Here is a 23,863-nt window from a genome sequence, read left to right as displayed (position 1 = left end):
GGCATGTGAGGTAACATGGATCCCTGTAATTCTACAAAGTGCAGAAGCTCCTGATGTCCCTCATGGTGCCCTAGAGCCTGTCCACCACACATGGAGGCTTCAGGAACATGGCCTTTTCCTGACCTGTGTGCACTCTGCATCCTCACTCTCTACCCCCTGCTTTTTGGGGTTGGAAGTCTCAGGTGTAGGAGGTGCCTACCATAGGCCTCTTCTCTCAGCATTTCAGCATTTTACCCACTTGACCTTCACCAAGCATCCTTTGCTCTACACAGTTACCTCAGCCTGTGACCCTCATCCTCCAGACTCTTGTGAAGCAAACACCCATGGGTGTGTAGCTCTCATAGTTAGCCAGGCTAAAGGGGAAGGCAGCAAATCCTTCATGAACTCTACAGCTCCTGAGGCCTAGGAAAATGTCTATACCGGGGCTAAATTCATGCTGCCCTGTAAGACTACATTTTTCCTTTAAACAGAAGGATGTGTGGTGGTGGTGGCACAGGCCTTTGATCCTAACACTTGGGAGGCAGAGGCAGACAGATTTCTGAATTCAAGGCAGCTTCCTCTACAGAGCTAATTCCAGGTCAGCTACACAAAAATCAACACTGTCTCCAAGAGTAAAACAAAAAGAGAAAGAAAGAAAGAAAGAAAAAAAGAAAGAAAGAAAGAAAGAAAGAAAGAAGGAAAGAAAGAAAGAAAGTTAGGAAGGAAGGAAGAAAGAAGTGAAAGAAAGAAAGGAAGGAAGGAAGGAAGGAAGGAAGGAAGGAAGGAAGGATTCATATTTTGTATACAATGAGATGCCTGCCTGTCTATACCTGAACCACCATGTTAACTATAACTCTTGTCACATCTGTATTAATTCAAATACTGAAGGCCAAATGGTTAAACCTTAATGACTATACAATTGGGGGGTGGTGCTGAACAGATAGTTGGTTTAGTGGCTAAGAGCAGAAGACCAAGGTTCAGTTCCCAGTGTCCACATGGTGGCTCCTATTAACCTGTAATTGCAATTCTAGGGAATCAGTCTGGACTTCACGGGCACCACACATACCACATGGTGCACAAGCATTTATTAGGTGAAACACTCAGGCCCATAAAAATAAGTAAATAAAATATATGGTTAACAGACACTGTGATTCAGGAAGTTCTTAGTGACTTTGGTTATCATTTCTCTCTCCCAGAGACCTGTCTTCCTCATGCTCAGCCTCCCTGGCTTCTAGTACATGTCCTAGCTCTGTGGAGCATGAAGTACTCAACACCATAAGCCAAGCATTGCAAAGCCATCTGCACCTTCACTGCTACACCTTCTCCATGGCTGTGTCTAAAGGGAGAGACTTGGAATCTCACAGATGCAAGGCCAAACTTCTTGGGCTATGTGAGCCCAGCCACCCAATAGTCAGATCTACTCCTGTCCTTGGCTATGGCATGAGGCTCTTAAGACAAATTAATCTGAAGGATCTCAACAGCTATGCTGTTAGACCTCTCATTGCTCTGCCCGACCTACAAGCTCCTTTCCTGGCTCAAATTCACACCCGAACTCCTCTCCTGCCTCAGCCACCATCAGCTCTTCTACTCCTCTCCACCTGTGCTCTGAATAATCCACACTAAGGTGGACGTTAACCTCTTGTGGACCTCCAGATGTATGCTTGTGATTACTCTTCATTGGCTGTTTTGTATAGGTAGGCGGGTTCTTCTAGTCTCATGCAGAAAACTGCTCACACATTTTGGATCTTACAACACCCTCTTGATTGAGAATCCTGACTAATGACTGACTGAGCCTTCCATCCCTGAAGCCACCCTCTGTCTCCCAGTCCAAGATGAGAATCCCCACCCTAACCCCAGGGTGTCCAGTTTCATCTCAGAAGCTAGACTCTGCACTGCCCATTACCTTTTGTTTCTCTGCCTCTAATTCTGTTAAATCGTTCCTCTCTTCTTTAAAACAAATTCATTTTGTTGTTTATTTTTTGAGACAGGGTTTCTCTGTTTGGCCCTGGCTATTCTGACAGGCTCTCTGTAGATCAGACTTGTCAGGAAACCAGATATCTGCCTGCCTCGGCCTCTTAAGCACTGGGATTACTGGATTGTGCCAGCATGTTTAATTAAAAATTATTTAGTGGCAGTGCATGTTGGCACATGCCTTTAATTCCATCCTTTGGGAGGTAGAGGCATTGTGAGTTCCAGGACAGCCAGGGCTATAAATTAACACCTTGTCTCAAAGAAAACAAGCCAAAAATGAAACAAAAATGTTGCAATATGGTCTTAGGTATGTAACTGAGTCTGTTCTTGAACTCTGAATCCTCCCACTTTCACTCAGGTGCTAATCAGCAGGCTTCTGTCTTGACTTTCACTGAGCACTCAGGGCTGCCAGGACTGTTACCTCTCCCAGTGTAACTCCTGACTCTCTCATCAGCATCATCACAAAACTCCTGCTAAGAATTAAGGAAACCTGAATTCTAAGGAACAGTCGGAGCTCCAGTATTTCCAAAGCTCACTCTAATACAGATGGATCCTATGCTACAGTAAAATGGTCACAGCTGGAGGTCTTAATTCCAGGACTTGGGACAGAGGGGTTGGAGGATCTTGAATTCAAGGTTATTTTTATGTTACATTGTTGCTCAAAGCGAGTTGGGCTGCTACAAGATACCCTGTCTCAAAACTATACCAAACACACCTAAAATGAAACAGAGGAGTTTGAGTGGGCACAGATGGGAAAGCTCGGCACTTTATGGCTAAGCCACCTGCTGCCAGCACCAAAGTCCATGCACAGCCCCAATTCTGAGCTGTGTCTGGGACCCCACTTAGGAGCACGCACCAAAGTAGCTCAGATCCAGGGCTTTTGGTCTAAGAGGAATTCAGGCAGTCACACTTTGGATGCCAGTTCTCCAGCACAAGTGCCTGTCAGCCCAGGATCTGGTCTTAGTCATGGCTTGGCATCCCTAAATTCCTCCCAGCTGTGCTCTGAACTCACCCTGTGCCCCGTTCTGATGAATCTGCCATTCTCCATGGGAGTAGCCTCAAGAAGTCCCTCACATCTGAAGCACCACTCTGAGTGCACTAAATACTGCAGGGAACGGCCGTGGCCAGCAGAGCACCCACCCCTTTCAGCTGTAGAAGATTTAGCTCTAGAGTGAGCACTGCTGTGCATTGTGGAACTTAAGCAGTATTCCAGCCTTGGCCTGGGAAGAGCCGTTGACACCCACACTTTCTGGAGTGACATTGTCTCCTGAGGATAGAGTCAAGTCAGGAGCAGCAACTGATGTTCACAAGAGACAAACTTTCTTCACCACCTGCCCATGCTGGCCCTAGGATCTGGGCTTTTTGGGTGACATGAGTGCTGAGCCCCCCAGGTAGATGGGTTTTCAGGGGTCAGGTGGTTATTGTCACCAAAGGTATCCACAAGGATAAGTCATACTGTACTAATTCCCATATTAGATCCCTTCTCATGGGTCACACAGGTCGTGCTGGGTCCTAAATGTGGACCCAGGTTCCTGGCACTTTTGAGGAGACTGTTCAGGGCGCAGGCTTCATGACATTTTGTTTGAATTATTTTGGGGGATTTTATTTTTACTGTTGGGGGCAAACCTAGTGCTGCCATGTGCTGGGAAAAGGCTTTGCCACAGCTGTAGATCATCCCTAATTATAAACTCCTAAATTCTCCCAATCCTGGAACTTTCTAGGTCCCTCACAGGATGCAACCTTTGGGGGATTCCTCACATAGAATCATGGGGTGGATTGCATCCCAAAGAGAGACAGTGGGAAATGTTCCCCAGTGTCTGCCTTTGGCTGTGGTGATGAGAGTGGATGTAGTGACCAGTGGATGGCAGCCCCATGTGAAACCCTTTTGGTTTCCACTTGAGTGGAACCTTCACCATGCCTTTTTTTTTTTCTTGAAACACAGGTTGGCCTGGAACTTACAGTCTTCCATCACTCTGACTCAGTTTCCCATGACTGGGATCACAGGCTTAAATTACTATGCCCATCTTTCTTTTTTTGTATTTATAAATCTTCTAAAACCCAGAAGGATCTAGAATTTAAAATTTTGCGGTCCAAGGCATTTCCAACAGGGGATTCTTGACCTAGGAGTGTCCAGACCAGTGTTTATTGTGTGGCTACTTCATTCCCATAACAGCTTATTTTTGACAAAGAGTTCCAAGGTGTGATGTCACTGGGCATCAGGCAGATTGCCAAATAGCAGCACCGACTCAGGTTGTAATTTAGGCTGGAGAAACTTACTAGGACCCTTGTAATCCTAGCACCCTGGGGCCTCACATGTCCTTAGTCTGATCTAGCGATGAATCAACTGCTCTTGAGGGTGGATTGGAATTCTAGTCACTGTGAGGCAGGAGCATTAGGATCCTACAGCCACTCTGGGCTCCATAGGAAGACCCTGTTTCAATAGTAAAAGGGGTGACCTGCGAGTTCTTACTGTCTTCCCTGAGGCCTTCCTGCTGGAGTTAGAATAACTGTCTCACCAAGTTGAAGTAGAGGGCAGAATGTTGGTGCCTTCTATAATGAGGACTAGTGACAGATAGTCTATGGAAATTCTAGAAAGATCTACAAGTATTTATGTCCTGTGCATGGGAATTGCTGGCTTCCCTGTGTCCTTTGCCTTTAATTTGCAGTCCATGGGACACCTGGGAATGTCCCAAAACCAGGCTGCACACAGGGCTTGTCCCATGATTCTCACTTGCACCCAGTGCCTGCCTGATTGTCATAAGTCTGACAGAGCCACTGTATGCTCTCCTGACACCTGCAGAGAGCTCTATATGGGACCCTACCATCCCCACAGTGCCCATCAGTGTCTACAATGTCCCTATATGGCACTGAGATGATCTAAGCTGCTTCCGGCCTATGTGCTGCATCAGAATCTGACCATTCCTAATTTCCTCCTCTCACACCCACACTAGAAGCCCTGTACCCACACTAGCCCCAGCTGGCCTGTTGCCTACTGACATCTCATGGACTCTGCCCCAATGCCCTGCCCTGCCCTGCCACAATCCCCTGCCCTACCCTGCCCTGCCCCAATCCCCTGCCCAGCCCTGCCCTGCCCTGCCCCAATCCCCTGCCCTGCCCTGCCCTGCCCTCACTCCGCTGACAATGTGGACATCTCAAGACAGTCACTGGACAATGGCTGACACACTTGTCTGAAGACTGGAAATGTTTCTCGATCTTGGAGAGGAAAGAAGGACCCTCCAACTACACTCTCCTCTAAGGAAGTTTATTCAGGTGAGGGATGACAGGGACTGTTTTGTCTCACGTCACACATGACAGTAGAAAATATCCTAGGTATTGGATGCCGCTGTTAGCATTAACAGAACACAGCCCATAGTGTTGGGAAGATTAATAAATTATGAGTCGGACTAGAAAACCCCAAGTCTCTTCCAGGTCCTAAGAGAGCAAAAAATACCACCAAACATAGCATTAATGTGGTAGGTTGGTTAAATCTAGTTACTAGATTCTAGTGTGATACCTATGACTTTTTGTGTCATGCTCAGCTTATAATGACTAGAGGACCTAAGCTTGAGAGTCACCAATGCCTCTCCCTTGCTTCTCCAGCTGCTGAGCATTGAAAAGCCCTAATGAGACAGCATCTGTTTGCAGACATACTGGATAAGTCTTCTGCACTTTATCTCTCTGAGTCACCTCCACTCTCAGTAAGTCAGTTTAATTCCATAAATTGTAAATGAGTCACGTGGAAAATATACTTTCTCAATACGATCACAGATTTCCATTAAAAGGTGAAACATGAACTATCCCACCTAAGTTCTGGGCTTGCACAGACCTGCTCTGCAAAAGAAACATGTGGTCACAGCTGCAGTCTGCATTCACTATGGATGCTCTTGAGGACCTCCCTAAACTGCATAGATTAAGATAATTATCTTGCTTTCTATCAAAAGAATTCATTATGCCAAGTTGGCCTGTAGAAGGAGGCTAGTCTCTTCTGTATTTTATCAGATGTGCATAATCTATATGATCATTGATAGTAAGTGAAATCTCTGTTTGGAATTGAAACTGAGTGATGCTGGAGGATGATGCAGAATGCACAATGAGCAGTGGAGGCACCAGAGCCCGGTGTGGATGCCTAGCAGGCTACCACATTGAGCAGGCACCCCTCAACCACCTGTACATACAAATCTCCTGAGATCTCTCTCCTTAATGGGAGATGATGGCGTCCATCTAGTATAGCACATGCCCTGGAAGGACAAAAGCTACCTACAGGAGCTGTGGTGATGACTCCCAGGTTAGAGCATCTGCTGCTCTCTCAGAAGAACCACATGGTCCCTAACAATCATCTACAATGGGGAATGCTATTCCCTCTTTTGGATCATGAGGGAAATGCACTCAGGAGTGGCCCAGACATACATTTGAAAAAAAAAGATCCATTGAGTTACATGATAAAAATAAATATAATCAGCAACAATAAAAAACACAGCATATGAATGATCAAATGAAACAGCACCTATAAAAACCTATTTCCCAAAATGACGTTGATGGTCATTATCTTTGTGGTTTAATACTAATGCTGTATTGTAAGAAAAACCGAGGCACATGGTTCTCGATTAGGATTATTCTATATTCCTTTGTGAAAGTTGTCATTTTTTCTGCAGCTCTACAGGCATGAGTGTGTGTTACTCAATATCTGGGCAAACAGTCAATAAGGAATGGGTGTTGTAGACTGATATAGATTAGGATGAGCAGAACACATGACAGCATGGATACAGTATGTCAGTGATTACATCATAAAGTGTGTGTCCATAAAAAAAGTCACATTATCCACACAAAAGACACTATCACCCTGTGTACAGCTTGGTGGCTTTAAATTCCCTATTTACTCATGCTGCCTGGACCATGCAAAGATCCATATCCAGCTGTCAGTTCTAAGTCTACAGGAGGGGAAAGGACCCTTGAATAAGATGGTCTTAAGAGTCAAGAGTTACAAATCAATTTTTATTCATAAGGAATACAATTTACAAAAAACAGGCATAAAATGAACAACTAAAATGGTATAAAAAATGAAAAACAGTAACAAGAATATATAACTATGAAATAACAAAAAGAAAACTTCAATGAAAATCATAACCAAAAACATTTCTTAACAGCATTTTCTTAATGAACATTTAGAAACACAGTTGTAGTGCTGTTTCTCCTCTAGGGAGATGTCAAGGCAGTCCCCTCAGATGTCTCTCAAATGGTGTTGTCGGTATGAGAGAGGAGAAAGACCTCAATGAGACAGGCTGGCATACGGATACATAAATTTAGGGTCTCTATACAATGAGGAAATTAACTGAGAAGAAGAATATTCTCCCCAAAAAAGTCTTTGACTGTTGAGGATTGTCGTCAGCAGGGAACTCCTGACAGAGAAACTCACTCTTCAGGGGGCTGTCTTCTTGGGATCTGTCCTATTCCATGTCTCCTGCAGTTCCTGAGACCTGGGAGGAGAAGGCAGCTATTAAGACACTGATTTAGTGGGGACACGCATACCAGGTGTCAAGTTGCTGCCTTCTGTCCCTTCAGCTGCATTGGACAGACAGCACTGATCTTTTCACTGAAATCATTGCTGATATCTCTGCAGCCTGGGGAAAGTCACCAACAACCCTCACAGTACTGTGGGAGAACAAGCTGCTCCTCAAACTTCTACCAGTGAAAACCAAGAACGGGGAAAGGAGAAGAGACCTAACTGGGTTGCAGGAAGAAAGTAGAAGGCCACATGATACTGAGATCAAAGCCAAAGACCAGGACTCATTTGCCATTTGCACTTGGTTCTTATCCCTACAAGGTGCTTCCAACCATCACATGACCCCTGTATGACCTTTGTCACACGACCAAGAACTCGTTCAAAACTCTTCATAGCATCCAATCTATGACAGGGAGATGCAGTCATGTGATATGTTATTCCTCTGTCACCATTTCTGGACTGCAGTTTCAAAAAGGGCAGAGAAGTGTACTTGCCCATAATTCAGTTTCTGAAAAGTGGTTAACATCCCAGAATACTTGTGCATAGACAGAGCAATGAATAACTCTATCACATGAGGTGGGTGACTGATTGGGTGTGGGGAGATTAGAAAGATGATAGGGGAAGCAAAGATGTATCCAATAGGCAAATGGTATCAGACATTGTTAATCTGACTCAGCTGCTTGTTCCTACCAAATTTTGCTGGGTCTGGAGGTTGCTGGTCTTCTCCTGTTCGTCTTCAGCATTCGGGTTCAACTCAAACAAATATCGCTCTAACTCCTTGCTCTCCTGCTTCAATGTGACCAACTTCTTCTTCATACATGCCTGGTCCATCAGGAGCCGGCTGTGCAGGTTGCTGGAAACACACTCTGCATAGTAAGATCCTGAAGCCTCTTCCTCCCATTCCAACTGCCAAATCCCACAAACTCCACCAGGACCCAGATACCCATAAAGACTTCATAGAATACATCTCCATACATGTAAGGCTGCTCCACAAACAGCAAACGGCCAATCCAGGGAAGAATAAATTGTTTCTGTGACCCAAGCACCTAACAGTCCATGTCTCTCCAAAAGAACAAGGAATCTACAACTATCCATGAAAGCCCAATGCATCTGGGCAACATCAATTAGTAGGCAGTAAACAACCACAAGAGGACAGTAGAACCAAGGGAGGTCATGCTAACCATGTGGTCCCCACATTGAGCTTTGTTAAACCTGGTATGACCCCAGAGGCCCAGGTCGGCCTAATAACACTCTGATGCCTGAATCAGTATAGTTCTATCCAGAGCCTTCTAAAGATGCATAGACACTGTGCTGAGAAGTCACAGTCTCTTATGGAACTGAAACTGAGTCCAAAAGACCCACGGCACAGTGATATTTAAACAGCAGAAGACATGGACCCAGAGCTGCAGGCTCTCCAGTCCAGAACAAAGAGAGGCAGCAATGGATATTCCACAAGTGATGGGCCCTTTTGACCAGTACTTACCGATAGAAGTTAATCTCCTTCTTGAGCTCCTGAAATTTCTCACGATGTTCAATGTTCTTTGTGTCTAAGTTGTGCAGTAATGACATGACCTCTTTCTCCTTTATCTTCAAGTTTTCATAAAATGGATTTGGCCTGAAGTAGGGGCTGGCCCCAGGAAGATAGAACCCAATGAACATCAAGGTTTAGGACTATATGAACTCAGGCTATGTCTTGTATTACCCCAGCCCTGGAAGGACACTTTCTGAATTCTACATATTTGGATCTTCTTCAGCTTCAGAAACTTGGAATTGTGTGCCCAGGACAACAGAAGCTAAGCACCCAGATAAAGGGTTCCCTGGCTCACTTTTTTCAATCAGGAGGGCTGGATCTGCATTCAAACCTGTTATGCTGTCAAGAGCCTAGGCCACAGAGCTTACCCAACCACACACACACACACACACACACACACACACATCCAGAAACCTCTGATTTCATTTTTCCTGTTTTGACAAGTGGAATGCTACAAGCCGAATAACTAATATTCTAGAGGCAGACAGTACACATAATTCTGGAGATGAGACCAGATATTGCCACAAACTTATAATCTGCCCAAGGCATACAAATGTATAGACAAATGTGACTACACAGGCAAAGAACTGTGCTGTTGAAAGTGGGGCTTCCAAAATAAAGCACTTACACCTCCATGAAACTATTATAAAGGTAAATCCTGAGGTCAAAAAACAGACCCCTAAATTCCAAAGGTGGAGGGATAGAGAAACATATAAAGGTTGTGCACATGCATGCAGAGCTGTGCACACACAGACACACAAGCTGGGGCACACCCACAAGAAAAGAAAAGTAAGGTCTCCAGCTCCGAAAAAAAGAACCAAAAAAAAAAAAAAAAAAAGAAAAAGAAAAGAAAAGTAAACAGACTCAGAGAATGAGAAAGAGAGACAAATATGGAAAGAGCACAATGAGAATCAGTAGAAATGCATGCACCATTACTGTCTCAGAGTGTAAGGCACAGAGACAAGAAGGAGCAGGCCAGAGCCTCAGGCCTTCTACTTAAGCATTGATATGAACACTGTGGGACCTGTCACCTAAGGCTGCTGCCAGGAGATGATAGCGTTCAGTCACCTTCCTAGCAAGCACAAACACTCTCCACAAACTCACAGCACCCAGAACCTTGCAAAACTACCACCTGTCAAGGGCTTTCCAATTGTACACTGGGAACTCATGCTCCAGTGACTTTATCCCTGAAATCTTCACTCAGATTGCAAGTTCAGATTTTCAACAGGCAGAATCAGAGAGTCCATTTTCAATCTCACTCCTCAGTAAGGGTCAGGTTCTGAATCTCCTATCTATGGGAGATGAGGTTTAGAACAAGGTCGTTTGTTTGGAGCAATGCATACCTCTTGCTCATGGATCCACCTGTCACATAAAGGAGGCGATCTGTCAGCTCATTTCTCTCCTTGGTAGTTAGCTCCAGTTCTCTATTCAGCCTCTCCTCTTCCTCGTTGTCCTGCACCTTGTTTAGGACATTTTCAGGGGATGACGTCTGTCTGCAGGCCGCTGTAGGTAGAAGAACACAAGTGAACCCGCATGGGGTGAATGCATAGAGCATACACAGACCACAGTGAGGTCCAAACAGGAGAACATGCTTGGAAGCCAGTGTCACTGCAAGGAGTTTGGTCTATGTGTAAGAGGCATCCTAAGTGGATCACAGTTCCCCCACTACTATATAGAGACCAAGAGATGTAAGCAGCCAGGTTTTCCCTATGCCCGCCCACACAGGCTTACAAGTACCAGAGAGATGCCTTCTCCAGGATTATTATCAGGTACGCAGGCTACAACCTGGTTTCAGGACCCTCACCCCTCTGGTTTCAGAAGTCAGATCATCAATTCAGCATCCACAATGAATTGATTGATCAGGGATACTCAGATATCCTACACTGTTACTCTAGTCCAATAACTTTGCATTAAAAAGTCATGTAGGGGGAGGACATGGTCAACAGATTTATTAATTCCCCCTACTGAAATGACAAATGCCCCAGAAGTGCCAATAGGTTACAGGCTCTTTCTCTACCTGCTCCATATAGTTTGGCTACTGTAGAAAAATATCTGCCACACAGAACCTCTAATATATGAAGGTAAGATTGGCCCCGTCAGCCAGAGGTAGTCAAAGGAGTTCTAAGAATATACGGTCATGCCAGGAGCACAGTTCTCTCCCTCTTACTACTGTCAGATAGTCACTGAATTTAAAGAAGCAATGAAAGTGAAGTACATTGATGCCCTGTTTAATTCAGAAAAGTTATACCCTCCATGCCTCCTGATGGTGTTATTATATCAATTTAACATACCAAATGCACTGTAAAAGTAAAGACTAGAAGTTCACCCAATAATAGCATAGGCATTGCCATATCCTCCATGTGGTTATGGAGAAACTAATGATGTGAAAACCTTGACTTTCAGGAATTGTGATAATCATGGAATTCAATATCTGTGGAGATGTTCCAGTGGTTGTGGCCCATTGCTATAAAGGCCAGCTGAAGGCCCCCACACTCACCCCTGAGAGGAAGCTCAACATACACTGCCCAGAACTTACTCCACATTCCCCATGTCCTGTGTCCATCATTACCTTTAGGTTTCGTTTGCTTCACTCTAGACTCTTCTCTATCAACATCAACTCTCCCAAAGCGCCTACAAAGACGGGCATACATGCCTGTGGATATATCCTTTGGACAATAAGAGAAAAAGTAGGGAATTGGTTGTCACAACGATACTGGTGACATCACAGGGATTCCAAGGTCTCTCTAGGAGACAATAGAATGTCCAGGAAGGGACGGCTGATGTCACGGAGAACAGACTTTGCCTCCCTGCTAATGTTCTCCCTGTACTGAGCAAAAGCTGATGTGCCCTTTTCAGGGGACTTCCCTGTGGCATAGCCACTGAGCACCACATGCTTCCAAAGCCAAATTTGGCTCTAGGCTTGATTGGAAAAACCTAAGTCATTGCTATATATCTAAATGAGTGCTTCCTCCCCAATCCCTGCACAGAAATGTTTCATCCTACCTCAAATTCTCCTCAGTCAGCAATATTACCCATTAAAGATTACTGAGAAATCACACCAGTTACTATAAGTAGCCAAAGAGGTCTCCTGTCTCATCATGTGCAGGTGCATGAAATCACACCCAGAAATAGCCTGTAGGGTAGGTTGCGATGTGGGTGTGTATTATAGGTACAACCTGAAGCTTTGTGCTTAACATTTAACAGTTGCCACCGGATTCCTTAGGAGAAAGAATTGCATTCATTATGGTCCTGGCAACAATGTGGTGATCTGTTAGCAGAGGAAACTGAAATATTGGATCCACCAGTGAATGCACCCTCAGGCTGAGTGTGGGGCTCTCCTCTCTGCACCTAAGTTACAAAAGCAGGATTGCTTATAGGCCTCTCTAAGCTATAACGTCTGATTTCATCCGAAAAATAAAATAGTCAGCAATGTGTGTGTGTGTGGGGGGGGGTACAGCCAAAGGAGTTGGACAAGCCTAGAGACATAACTCAGTGGACAGAGTAAGAAACAAGCATCTTCACTCCTGTTTCATGGATCACCCCACAAAACACAAACGCATCTATCCTACTAAAAAAAAAAACAAGTTATTTTATTGAATGCATACACTAATACTGTTTACAGTATTGGTAGCAAAGCTCAGATTTTGGGGGCAGATCCATGACTTGAACTATCTTCCTGACAACATATAAAACAATAAATAAATAAATAAATAAATAAATAAATAAATAAATAAATAAGAAAAAACAGAAAAATAAAAAAACACAAAAAGCACAAGCCTTTCATGTGAAGTTACAGAAGAGTGATCCAGTGGTCACTTCTGACCAGGCCATTTTAGCTATGACAGTGCATAGTGAACCTTAATTTGATGGGTCCTATATAAAGCTTTGTGCAATATTGTCATTTTAACCAACCTCATCTAGAACATACATAACAACACAGGATATGATCACAATGTCCTTGCTCTGTATCAAGTTTTTTTTCTATGTCCTTGATTGTCAGGCATATTACAGCAACAATCTGAGATGGCTGGTAGACTTGGAAGAAAGTGGATATGAAAGATCCCCGTTTGCTATCAGTACAGCCATTTCTTACGAATGAGAATCTTTTAAGCTGGCCCTCGCTTAGCCCCTACACATTAGACAATAGACCAGAAAGTAAAGAAAGCACATTCCCACCCACTCTCTAGGAAGCTGCCGGACCATAAGAACAGAGGGTACAGAACATATTTACTGCAGGGCAATTAGAAGACAGGAAACATCTCTGGGAAGCTGACTGACCACTATAGAAGTGAGATGTCCTTGGTACTGAATGCAGCTGTGCTATAGGCTGACATAGCTATAGCCTTGTCCTGGGAACTCCAGAAGAGAAACACCTGCCAAGACAGATATCCTTGGTCCTTGTCCTGGGAACCCCAGGATAAGAAAACATATATCAAGTCAGACGTCCTTCATACTGAAATAGCTGCATTGATGTGGTTACGGCCTTATCCCAGGAATTCCAGGACGAGAAACATCTGCCTAGTTATCCTTGGCACGAAATAGCTGAGCTAAGGAAACTGTGTAATCTTAACTGACATTTTAAGCTGTATATTTCTGTTGTTTGAGGCTCCTCACATCCCTCCTGCGTGAGGACCGTGTCGAGCCCCAGTGCATTGGTATCCCAAAGTAAACCTCTTGTTTTTACATCAAGACTGAGTCCTGTGTGTTCATGGGGTGGTGATTGTCCTCAGGACTGGAGCGAGAGTCTCCTCTGTCTGAGGGTCTTTCAGATAAAGCTATAGTTGTGGGTTACACACCTCAGCTCTCATTGGCTAATGCTGTCCTCACAGTCCTTGGAGGCCCCTTTGTAAGACGACCTGTTGGAAAGTGGAAGCAGCTTTATTTGAGCTCAAAGTGAACAGGACGAGCAACTTAGAGAACAAGATGGGGTAATTGAGAACCTGTCTAAAACCAGCACTGAAACCCACCCTCCATTCAAAGCATCATCTACCAATTCTTGAATTTTTACCATTCTCTGCCAACCAGTCTTTCATTCAGGAAAGGTAGAAAAGAACTGGAAATGATCTTTGTATTCTAAGGACCTCGATCTGTCTTTCCTTAGGTCCTCGTTAAGAACAAATGAAATGGGTATCACCATCTGAACAACTTAGTATCACCTACTCAGCATTTCTAGCCTAATACTGTGCCTATGGCAATCTCAAGCTTCCCTGAGTGTTGCTGCCCCAGCAAGAAGAATGAAGTTCTATGGTCAATCCCCAGTGAACCTTTCAAGGGGTTAGAAGAAAGCCATCAGAGATACTGCACTTCTTTGTCCTTAGATTAAATCAAGATGATACAACGTGAATCTAGTGTGCTATTCCACCACACATCTTCCTCACAACCCCACCTATCTGAGGTCATTGCTTGGCAGAATTCATGCCCCACCATCCGAGATATTTCTTGATTCATTGCTGCCAAGGGCCAGGTTTCCTGAGTTTTGTTTTTTATAGAATTGGGTGTAGTCAATCATAGTTGCCCTCTGTAAGAAATGACAAATATCTATAATAACTGAATATTCTGAAGGTTTTTATACTGGTTTTATTATACATAAAACTGTGAAACGGAAAACATACATATTTGATCAATGAAATGAGTAAGATTGATTTAATGAACAGAAAAATGGATGGTACTTCAAAACTTCCATGATTACATATTATCTATTTAATTCCCTCCACAATAGCAAGAAACGGACATTATTATTTACTTAAACCGAGAAAATATTAATTGTTTGGCCTGCTTTTCTGAGCTTCCTTAAGGTATAGTAAATTGACAGAGCTGTGGTTTAAAATTAGGGTCCATATTCTTCTGTTTTAAATGTGTGCCTTTTCTTTCTATTTTTTCTCCATCTTTATTAAATTGGGTATATCTTATTTACATTTCAATTGTTATTACCTTTCTGGGTTTCCAGGCAAACATCCCCCTAACCCCTCCCCCTCCCCTTCTATATGGGTGTTCCCCTCCTCATCCTCCCACCATTACCACCCTCCCCCCCAACAAGCCCCTTCACTGGGGGTTCACTCTTGGCAGGACCAAGGGCTTCCCTTTTATTTCTAGTGGGTGCTGCTCTCCCTGCTCCGTGGGAAGTGGATGGGGGGAAGGCCCGGGCCTGAGGTGAGTTGGAACTGGGGTAGAAAGGCATAGGGCCTCCTAGGTGAGAATGCCAAACCACCACTGCTGCTGCAGCCACCAAGGAGAAGCCTTTGTTCCTGCTGCAGGGAGGAGAGTCTGGTGCCCACAAGATGGCTGAAGGGGAGCTGAGAGTGGACAGCTTCATCACCCGCCTGCTGGAGGTATGAGGATATCGTCCGGGAAAAATTGTGCAGATGACTGAAGCAGAAGTCCGAGGGCTGTGTATCACGTCTCGTGAAATCTTTCTTAGCCAGCCAACAGCTGTGAACACAGGTTTCTTTTGGAGAGCAGGCCTGTGCAGGCCCAGAACCTAGGTGGGACAGTTCAAGCTACCCTTTTTCCATGGCCAATCTCAGATCATATTCAGAAAGTATTTCTTGGGCTAAAGAGATGGCTTAGTGGTTAAGAGCACTGACAGCTCTTCCAGAGGTCCTGAGTTCAAATCCCAGCAACCACATGGTGGCTCACAACCATCTGTAATGAGATCTGATGCCCTCTTCTGGTGTGTCTGAAGACAGTCACGGTGTACTTGTATATGATAAATAAATAAATAAATCTTTAAAAAAAAAGAGTATTTCTTCCAGGTGATGGATTTTCAATTTATGGAATTGAACTAACTTACTCATGGTGGAAGTGACACAGAGAGTTAAAGTACACAAGGAATAATCCAGAATGTCCACCAACAGTTGCTGTCACCCCAGGGCTTTTAAAAGCTCAGCTGCTAGAGAAGCAATGTAGTCTTTGGTTATTCTCAAGCTTAGGTCTTCTAGTCATTATAAGCTGACCATGACACACAAAGAGTCATCTATATCAAAATAGAGAAGAGTAACTAGATTCACACCACACTATCACATTACTACTGTATTTGAGGTTCTCAGTTAATATCTAAGAACCTGGAAGAGGCCTGGGTCTTGCTACACAAACTCATGATTTATGTCCCCATTGTCAGCTGAGATTCTTCATGCAACCTGGGGTCAAGGAGGTCATTCCACAAAGCACAAAACACCCATCTCAGATAAACATGTATGGTTTACTGAATCCAAAACATCCATGAATTTCAGGACACAATTAAATGTTGAAACCTAAGGATAATAGATAGAGGAGAGAATTAAGATTTCTAGTTCATAGATCCAGTAAACACCTTCAACAAATCATAGCAGCAAACTTTCATAAGGTAAAGAAAGAAAAGGCAATAAAGGTACAACAAGCCTACAGAACATCAAACTAATTGTACCAGAAAAATTCCTCCATTCACATAATAATTAAAACGCTAAATGCACAGATCAAGAAAGAACATTAAAAGGGGTAAGGTATAAATATCTAGTAACAAATAAATTCAGACGTATCTGAATTACACCAGACTTCTCAACAGAGATTCTAAAAGTCAGAAAATCTTGGGCAGATGTAATACAGACACAGGCTCCTATATCCAGCATAATCATCAATCACCATAAAAGGAGGAACCAGGATATTTCATGACAAAACCAAATTTAAAGAATTCTTTTCTATAAGAAAGCACAACAGAGGCTAATAGGAGGAAAACTCCAAGACAATGAACTAAACTATACCCAAGAAAAACCAAGAAATTAATCTTCTCTCAATAATTTAAAAAAAGAGAAGCACACAAACATAATTTCACCTATAACCAGAAAAAGAAGAGAATGCAGCAAACATTGGCTTTAATATCTGAACAGATCTTCTTTCCCTAATCCCCAAGCTCCCAGGGGCCAAACTGCCAGCCAAACTGTATGCAAGGATGCTCTATGGTTCAAGGTGAGGCCTGTAGCCCCACCAAAGGCAGATCCTAGAGGTGTGAGGTGGGGATGGATATGTGTGGGTGCAGGAGCACTGTCACATAGGCAAAGCTGAGCAGAAACGGGATGTAAGGTTTGATGAGGGGAGTCTGGAAAGCAGGACAACAGTTGAAATGTAAATAAATAAAATAACCGATTAATAAAAAATAGCCAAAAATAAAATAACAAGTAAAAAGGTAAATGAAAATTAAACCAAACCAACCAAACAAACAAACAAAAATCCCTGTAGTGGATTGGCCTAATTCTGCTTGTATTTTAATGCTAATTTGTGGAACTCAGGACTGGTTAACCCCAAATAACTGACCCTGTTCCCAGTTAACTGTGATTATAAAGAAGCCAACAGCCAACAGCTGCACAGCAGAGAGATGGGGGAGGGGAGCTTTGAGGGCTTTGCTAGAGAGGATCATGAGGAGGGAAGAAGGAAGAAGAAGCTGCCAGAGAATAAAGGAAGAACATGTGTGATGGAGAGAAGAGAGGAAGAGGACAGCAGCCATGGTTAAGGGAGAGGAGAGCCTGGTCCTGAGGGCTGTCCAAGTGGAACAAAAACAGTCAAGATGCTACACAGCCTGTAAGAGTTGAGCGTTATTGTTTGGAAAGTAGATCTGATACCATGGAGGGCAGGCAGCTGCCCAGGTACTGTGCTGACGAATGCATACTAAAAATAAATTTAACAAAATATGAGTAACCAGTAAGACAGCTCTGTAGAGGATCCTAAAAGGAATACTTTAGTTTGAAGGGAAGGACAAAATACCAGAGAACACAGGGGATAAATTAATAAAACTAGGAAAGTTAATCAAAGAAGACTGGGAAAACCACAAAAATTAACAAAATGACAAAATTTAATACATAGGTTTAAATAATAATTACATATCACAAAACGCAATATCTAGGGTGGTGGGGCATGAATTCTGCCATGGTCTGAACTCAGAAAGGTGGGGTTGGGAGAAACATGTCTGGTTAAATAGTCCACCCACATTGTGTCAATGTGATTTAATCTAAGGACAAAGAAGTGGAGCATCTCTCATGGTTTTCTTCTAACCCCTTGAAAGGATCACTGGGGTGTGGCCTCAGTACTTCATACTTCTTGCTAGTTCAGCGAAACTCAAGGAAGCTTGAGATTGTCACAGCACAGTATTAGGCTAGATATACTGAGTAGATGATACTAAGTTGTTCAGATGGTGATATCCATTTGCATGTGTTCTTAATGTGGACCTAAGGAAAGAGAGATCAAGGTCCTTAGAATAGAAGGAACATTCCCAGTCCTTTTCTACCATTCCAGACTGAAAGGCTGGTAGGGAGAAAGTGGTAAATAATAAAGAATTAATAGATGATGCTTTGAATGAAGGGTTGGTTTTTGTGCTGGTTTTAGACAGGGTCTCAAGTATCCCATGTTGCCCTCTCCCTGGCTGGCCCGGTTCACTTTGAACTCAGATAAACCTGCTTCCACTTTCCAATAGATAGTCTTACAAGAGGGGCCTCCGAGGTCTCTGAGGACAGCATTAGCCTTTGACAGTTGAGGTGTGTAACCCACAACTATAGTTTTAGCCACTTTGTTCCATGTCTACCAGCTATTTCAGATTGTTGCTGTTCTATGCCTGACAATCAAGGACACATAAAAATAACCTGATAGAGAGCAAGGACATGGTGATCACATCCTTGCCTCTGCTGTATGTTCTGGATGAGGTTTGTTAAAATTCCAATATTGCAAAAAGCTTTATATAGGGCCCATCACATTAAGGGTCACTATGCAGTGTTTCATCTAAAATGGCCTAATCAGAACTGACCGCCAGACAACACTTCCTGCGAAGTTCCTATGAGAAGCTTAAGTTTTTTGTGTTTTTTCTTCTTCCTTCCTTCCTTCCTTTCTTTCTTTCTTTCTTTCTTTCTTTCTTTCTTTCTTTCTTTCGCTTCATAGGTTTAGAAGAATGTATTTTGGGCCACGGATCTGCCCCTAGTATCTTAGCTATGGATGTGATCAATCAGTGTTAGTGTGTGCATTCAATAAAATGTCCATTTTTGACTAAGGTAGATGCTTCTGTGTTTTGTGGGGTGACCCATTGTCAATGTGTAGTGAGTTGGGGCCCTGGGTATGGTCGCATACCCCCAGGACACAGGGGGTGCAGAGCAAAGGCATAAGAAACTGCACGCAGTTGTAAGCTTTATTAATCCTTATTAAGCTAAGAATATGCATTACTACAATTTTCATTGTGTCAAGATAACATAAGATCATTATTCCCAGGATACCAGGAACAATGAGGGAAGATTAAACAAAGAAAGACGAATAAACGAAAGCTTCTTCTAAAAATATTCATATAACAAATAACCTCTCTTATTATAATCAAAATATACTCACCATTACCAAGAGAGCGTTAGAACCACTTCCACAAAACGGGACACAGCAGAACATAATTTAAGGCCAAGTGAGAAAAACATTTTCTTCTCCAGGGCGGCATTCCAGCCCCTACTTGAATCTGGCACCAGGCCTTTCTTGACCCTGCCTGGGAGCTGCATCTCTATGTCTTAACAATTCCTTCTTTTTTCTTTTGTTTTAAAGTAACACTTTACATAACATAGCTAAAGGTCCTTGTAGGGGTTTAGTCATGTAAAAATAAAGCAACATAATACATAATGTACATAAGATTATGGCAAAACTAGCTCCTCCCATGCTATGGAAAATCCTTTGAAGCCAAGCCTTGGGATCTAATCCTGTCAATTGATCAGCCAATAATTTCGCTATTCCATATCTTCTAGCTGTTTACCAAAAGACATTCGAACATCATATTTCAAGGCATTAATTACTTTTGAAGCACTTTCATTACCCTCTAAATAGGCTTGAATTAACTTCCAATCATGTTCTGTGTCATTATCCATATATTTACTAACAGAAAAGTAGTAGGATTTCATCATGATAAGCAATATAAGCCCGATAACTGGCATTGTCCGCAGCAGAAGAAACCATGAGTAAAACACACATTGCTAAGAATAAGTGCTCAGCCGTAAAGGACTTTCCTGAAGGAGACAAAATTATTCCTTTCAGTGCTTAATCGCTTCACCTGACCCCACATAGGTAATAGGGTTGTCACTACACGGATCCTTATCCATTGTTGTTTGTGGACACTAAGAGAAGCCAGGGCCTCAGTAATGGAGGACACCTCCTCATCTCCTGAGAACATCCATCAGGAGAAAATGTAGCTGGTTTAACTGGATTCCTTTGAGGGTAGGGAGCAGTTCTTATTATTCTGTGCTTGGATCCATCTCCCGGGTAACCAGAATAGTCTCCCATCCTGTAATGAGACAAAACCCTCTCCCCTATATACAATGATGTCCTTTCCTGCCATTCAGCATCCCGGGCAATTTTTATCCATACTGTCTTTTCCATGCCTTCTTGGGGGAAGTTCAACAAAGTGTCTATTGGCTCTTGATATAACTTCACCTTGTGGTAAATTAAGAAAATTAATAACGTATAATGCTTGTGCCAATATAGCCCTGGGACTGGTCTGCAAACTCCATTCAGGTTGCATAAGGCCATCTCTTTTCCCCCTTTTTAATTTTATAATTTGTCATTTCAGGGTATGGTGAATTCTTTCAACAAAAGCTTGTCCTTGTGTATTGTGTTCTGTACCAGTAATATGTACAATATGATATCGTTGACAAAATTGTTTATATTGATAAGAAATATATGTTGTCCATTATCAATTTTAATTTTAGAAGGCAGTCCCATAACAGCAAAAGTTTCCAATAGATGCTGTATAACATGAGCAGTGCGTACTCCTGGAAATGGTGTAGCCCACACAAATTTTGAAAAATTATCTATGCTTACATCTATATGTGAAAGGCGACCAAACTCAGAAATATGGGTTATATCGATCTGACACGATGTATTAAGTTGCATCCTTCTGGGATTAATTTGAGATGGAATACATTTTATACGTGAAGACTGACACATAGGCAATTAGCAATAATTTGTTTGGCTTGAGAATAGGGAATCTTATATTTAATATGTAAATATCCTGTATTGGCATGATTATGACTGTGTTCTTCTGGGGTAGCAAATGCCACTAATTGATCTACCATATGATTGCCAAGTGTTAAAGATTCTGGAAATTTTGAATGTGATCTAGTATGTGTAATGAATATTCTAGAGTTTCATAATAACAATAGTCCTTTAATATGTGAGAATAACATTTAATATAGGCTTAGATGTAGAAACAACAGCAGTCGCAATATTCTGTACTACTCCTACAACATAAGCGGACTCAGCTATAATATTTTTACATCATGAGTAAAATCCTGGAATACATTAATTACCGCTAATAATTCATTTTGTTGTACTGACCCAAAAGAAGATTCTTGTCCCCAAAATTAATCTTTGGTCCAATAAGCCATCTTGGTCTTAGAGCCATCTGTAAACACAGTAAGGGCTGATGGTAATGGATCAACAGAAATTAGTGTATTTATCAAATTTTTTTTGTTTTTTAAAGCAATCCCACAATTTACTATGGAGAGGATGAAATTCAACATTTCCAGTGTAAGAAATCATGGCTAATTGAAAAACCTCAGACATCTGCATTAAATATTCCCCTTTATCTTTGCTTAATGGGAAAACAATAGCAGCACAATCATATCCCCACAGAGTAACAGGTCTTTGTATGCCTTGCTGAATAATTAAAGAAATTTGTTCCTCATTAATTGTTAATGTTTGGTTAAAGTTTTATTTAATATAAACCCATTCTAAAGGCAACTCATCCTGAGCGAAAGTGCCTGTAGGATATTCAAGAGTATTTAAACATATAATTTAATAACTCTATCTGGATCAATACGTGCCAAATATGCATCTTTCCATTTTCAGAAAAGATACCCTTGCATGCCTTCATATAAGCATTACTATCCCCAGCCTCCTTTATAGGTAATAATGCTCTCCTGTACTCTTAATTAGCATTTTCAAAAGCAAGCATTTGCAGCAGTTGTCCTCCAGCTACCTCTCCTACCATTGTTCTTTCCAATGTTAATTTTAATATACATAAAAACTTAATATATGGTTCATAGAAAGCTACTACCTTTTTCAACCAACCAGTATCATCCTTTATAATAAGTCGGTTGGGCCACACCTTGAATCGATGCTGGCCTAATTATAGGAAAAGAAAAAGCAGGTGAATTCGTCATTATCATCTTGTGAATCTAATGGTCAACATGCCATCCTCGGGAAAAGACTTAGAAAAACCTGCTTCAGGCAGTGGTGCAGAGGGCAAAACTTTTACTTTCGTTTTGTCTTAATGAAGCTCTAGCTTCTTGTTCTGTATTCGTTATTACCCTGTCTGCATTCATGGCCTTGAACACAGTAAAAATTACAGCCCAAAGAGACCAGAAATTGGAATCTTTTTGCCCTGCCTGACAGCCTTTTTCTCCCTAACTTTCACTTTGACCCAGATATCAGAATCCCTGGAACCCTCGTAAGGGAACCATGGAGTGTACTCTTGCTGTCTCTAAACACTTTTCTAAACCAGACTGATAGACATGAATTCCCTGCACTCTTAAAGATGCTTAAGCATAGCGAGATGAAGAGAAGATTTATCTTGTCCCATTTCCTTGTAATAAATTGTACTTACCTTATCTGACTGTCCAGACTTACCTTCAAGGACCCTGTTCCAGTGCCATAGGTCGACGTCTAGGGTGTTGGGAGCCCTGCGTCCGGTCGCATTCCTTTCTGTGTTTCCCGATGCTCAGTGGCCATGCCACTCCAGCATGCTTTGAAATGAACCAGTCCGCCGACACCACCACCACCATCACCACCACCACCACCACCACCACTACCACCACTACCACCAATTTGGTTTTGTAAATAAAGTTTTATTGACATCGCAGTACTCAGCATTTACATCCTGTTCAGTGCTGCTTCTGGCTGCAGCTGCAGGGCTTAGGAGCCACAGAGCCCTTTAGGCTCCCAGAGCTGAGAGCATTGACCTTTGCCTTGTTTGTGAAAGAGGTGACTGACCCCTGTGCTCAAGGTGGCCTTTCCATGCCCTTTAACCCATAGCATAGGTCTCTGTGCCATCCTCTCCCTTTGCTGTGGTGTGCACTTCCTGGTACATTTCCGTTAGCTCTTGACATTTCCAGAGCATTGGGTCTTGCAAATTGAATTTGCATGGCACCAGGAATAGACCTGATGGCAGGGTGTAGGACACTCCCTATGGGGACCCTGCCCAGGGGCATAAGCTTACTTTTCCAGTCAACTCCCTGAACAGTGAGCCTTTGTGGGACAAGGTACTTCACGACATGACTTGACCTCTCTGCAGTGCACCCAATCCCTGCTTGGCTCAGATGTCCCCCAGAGAGGTTGTGTGAGTGTCCCCAGTAGAGGCAGCACTCTGTGTGGTGGCATTGACATGGCATCCAGGAAAGTCAAAACCAGAGGGACATGTCGGGCAGTTGGAAGCAGATGTCTGCGTCCATGGAGAGAAGGATGGGCTAGACACTCCTACAGGGGGTGAGCTGAGAAGCACTTCCTTGGCTTTTTCACAGCCGTGTAGGCTGCATGCCATGCTGTGTACCCATGCTGTGCTGAAGCCCCAGACTTTGAGTCTCCCACAGCTGCTGTGTCCTGGGGCCAGGGTAGGATTAAGCAGACTTCAGCAGGAGAAAGGTGAAAACCCTGGTTGCGGGGTTGGGATGGCACAGTCATAAAACTCCTGCACATGAGGCCCCTGACTTAGAGCCGTATAGCAGCTGTGACAAGCCAGCTCTGGTGACACTCATCTGCAATGCCAGGCCATGGGGGGTAGAGGCAGTAGGATCAGTTGTTTAATTATCCTTGGCTACACGGCAAGTTCGACGCCAGCCTGGGCAACTTTGTCTATGAAAATAAGACAAAACTAGGTCTTGACTCTGAGCATCACTGCCTGT

The 23,863-nt window shown here is 43.0% G+C and overlaps 2 protein-coding genes across 8 annotated transcripts in view; one reads left to right on the top strand and one right to left on the bottom strand.

The window, feature by feature from the left end:
• LOC147999107 (uncharacterized) overlaps window positions 1-23,863 on the top strand; it is a 924,037-nt gene that overhangs the window by 372,164 nt on the left and 528,010 nt on the right. The window lies entirely within an intron of this gene.
• Window positions 6,929-22,774, bottom strand: LOC147999131 (disks large homolog 5-like). Of its 5 annotated transcripts, none has more exons than XM_087596156.1 (6): window positions 22,593-22,774; window positions 21,300-21,366; window positions 10,325-10,484; window positions 8,934-9,077; window positions 8,141-8,303; window positions 6,929-7,424 (listed from the first exon to the last, which is right to left on the bottom strand). In XM_087596156.1, exons 2-6 carry the CDS (start codon window positions 21,364-21,366, stop codon window positions 7,395-7,397), a joined length of 564 nt encoding a protein of 187 aa, XP_087452282.1. In that variant the 5' UTR covers window positions 22,593-22,774; the 3' UTR covers window positions 6,929-7,394. The 5 variants fall into 5 exon arrangements, with proteins under 5 accessions (XP_087452282.1, XP_087452283.1, XP_087452281.1 ...); XM_087596157.1 differs by having other exon boundaries at window positions 22,570-22,771; XM_087596155.1 differs by lacking the exons at window positions 21,300-21,366; window positions 22,593-22,774 and adding an exon at window positions 11,551-11,683.

Source organism: Rattus norvegicus, chromosome 19, assembly GCF_021556685.1.
Source record: "Rattus norvegicus strain SHRSP/BbbUtx chromosome 19, alternate assembly SHRSP_T2T, whole genome shotgun sequence".
NCBI lineage: Eukaryota > Metazoa > Chordata > Mammalia > Rodentia > Muridae > Rattus > Rattus norvegicus.
The sequence above is the reverse complement of the archived record's forward strand: the minus strand, read 5'-3'. Positions and strand labels throughout refer to the sequence as shown.

Excerpts from the sequence above, each read along its gene's own strand:
- LOC147999131 (XM_087596155.1), bottom strand. The coding sequence starts at position 11,632 with ATGTATGCCCGTCTTTGTAGGCGCTTTGGGAGAGTTGATGTTGATAGA. Across the intron at positions 8,304-8,933 it reads AAGGAGATTAACTTCTATCG|CAACCTGCACAGCCGGCTCC; the intron begins GTAAGTACTGGT and ends GTGTGTTTCCAG. Across the intron at positions 7,425-8,140 it reads TCCAGACCCAGCAAAATTTG|GTCTCAGGAACTGCAGGAGA; the intron begins GTAGGAACAAGC and ends TTCTCCTCCCAG.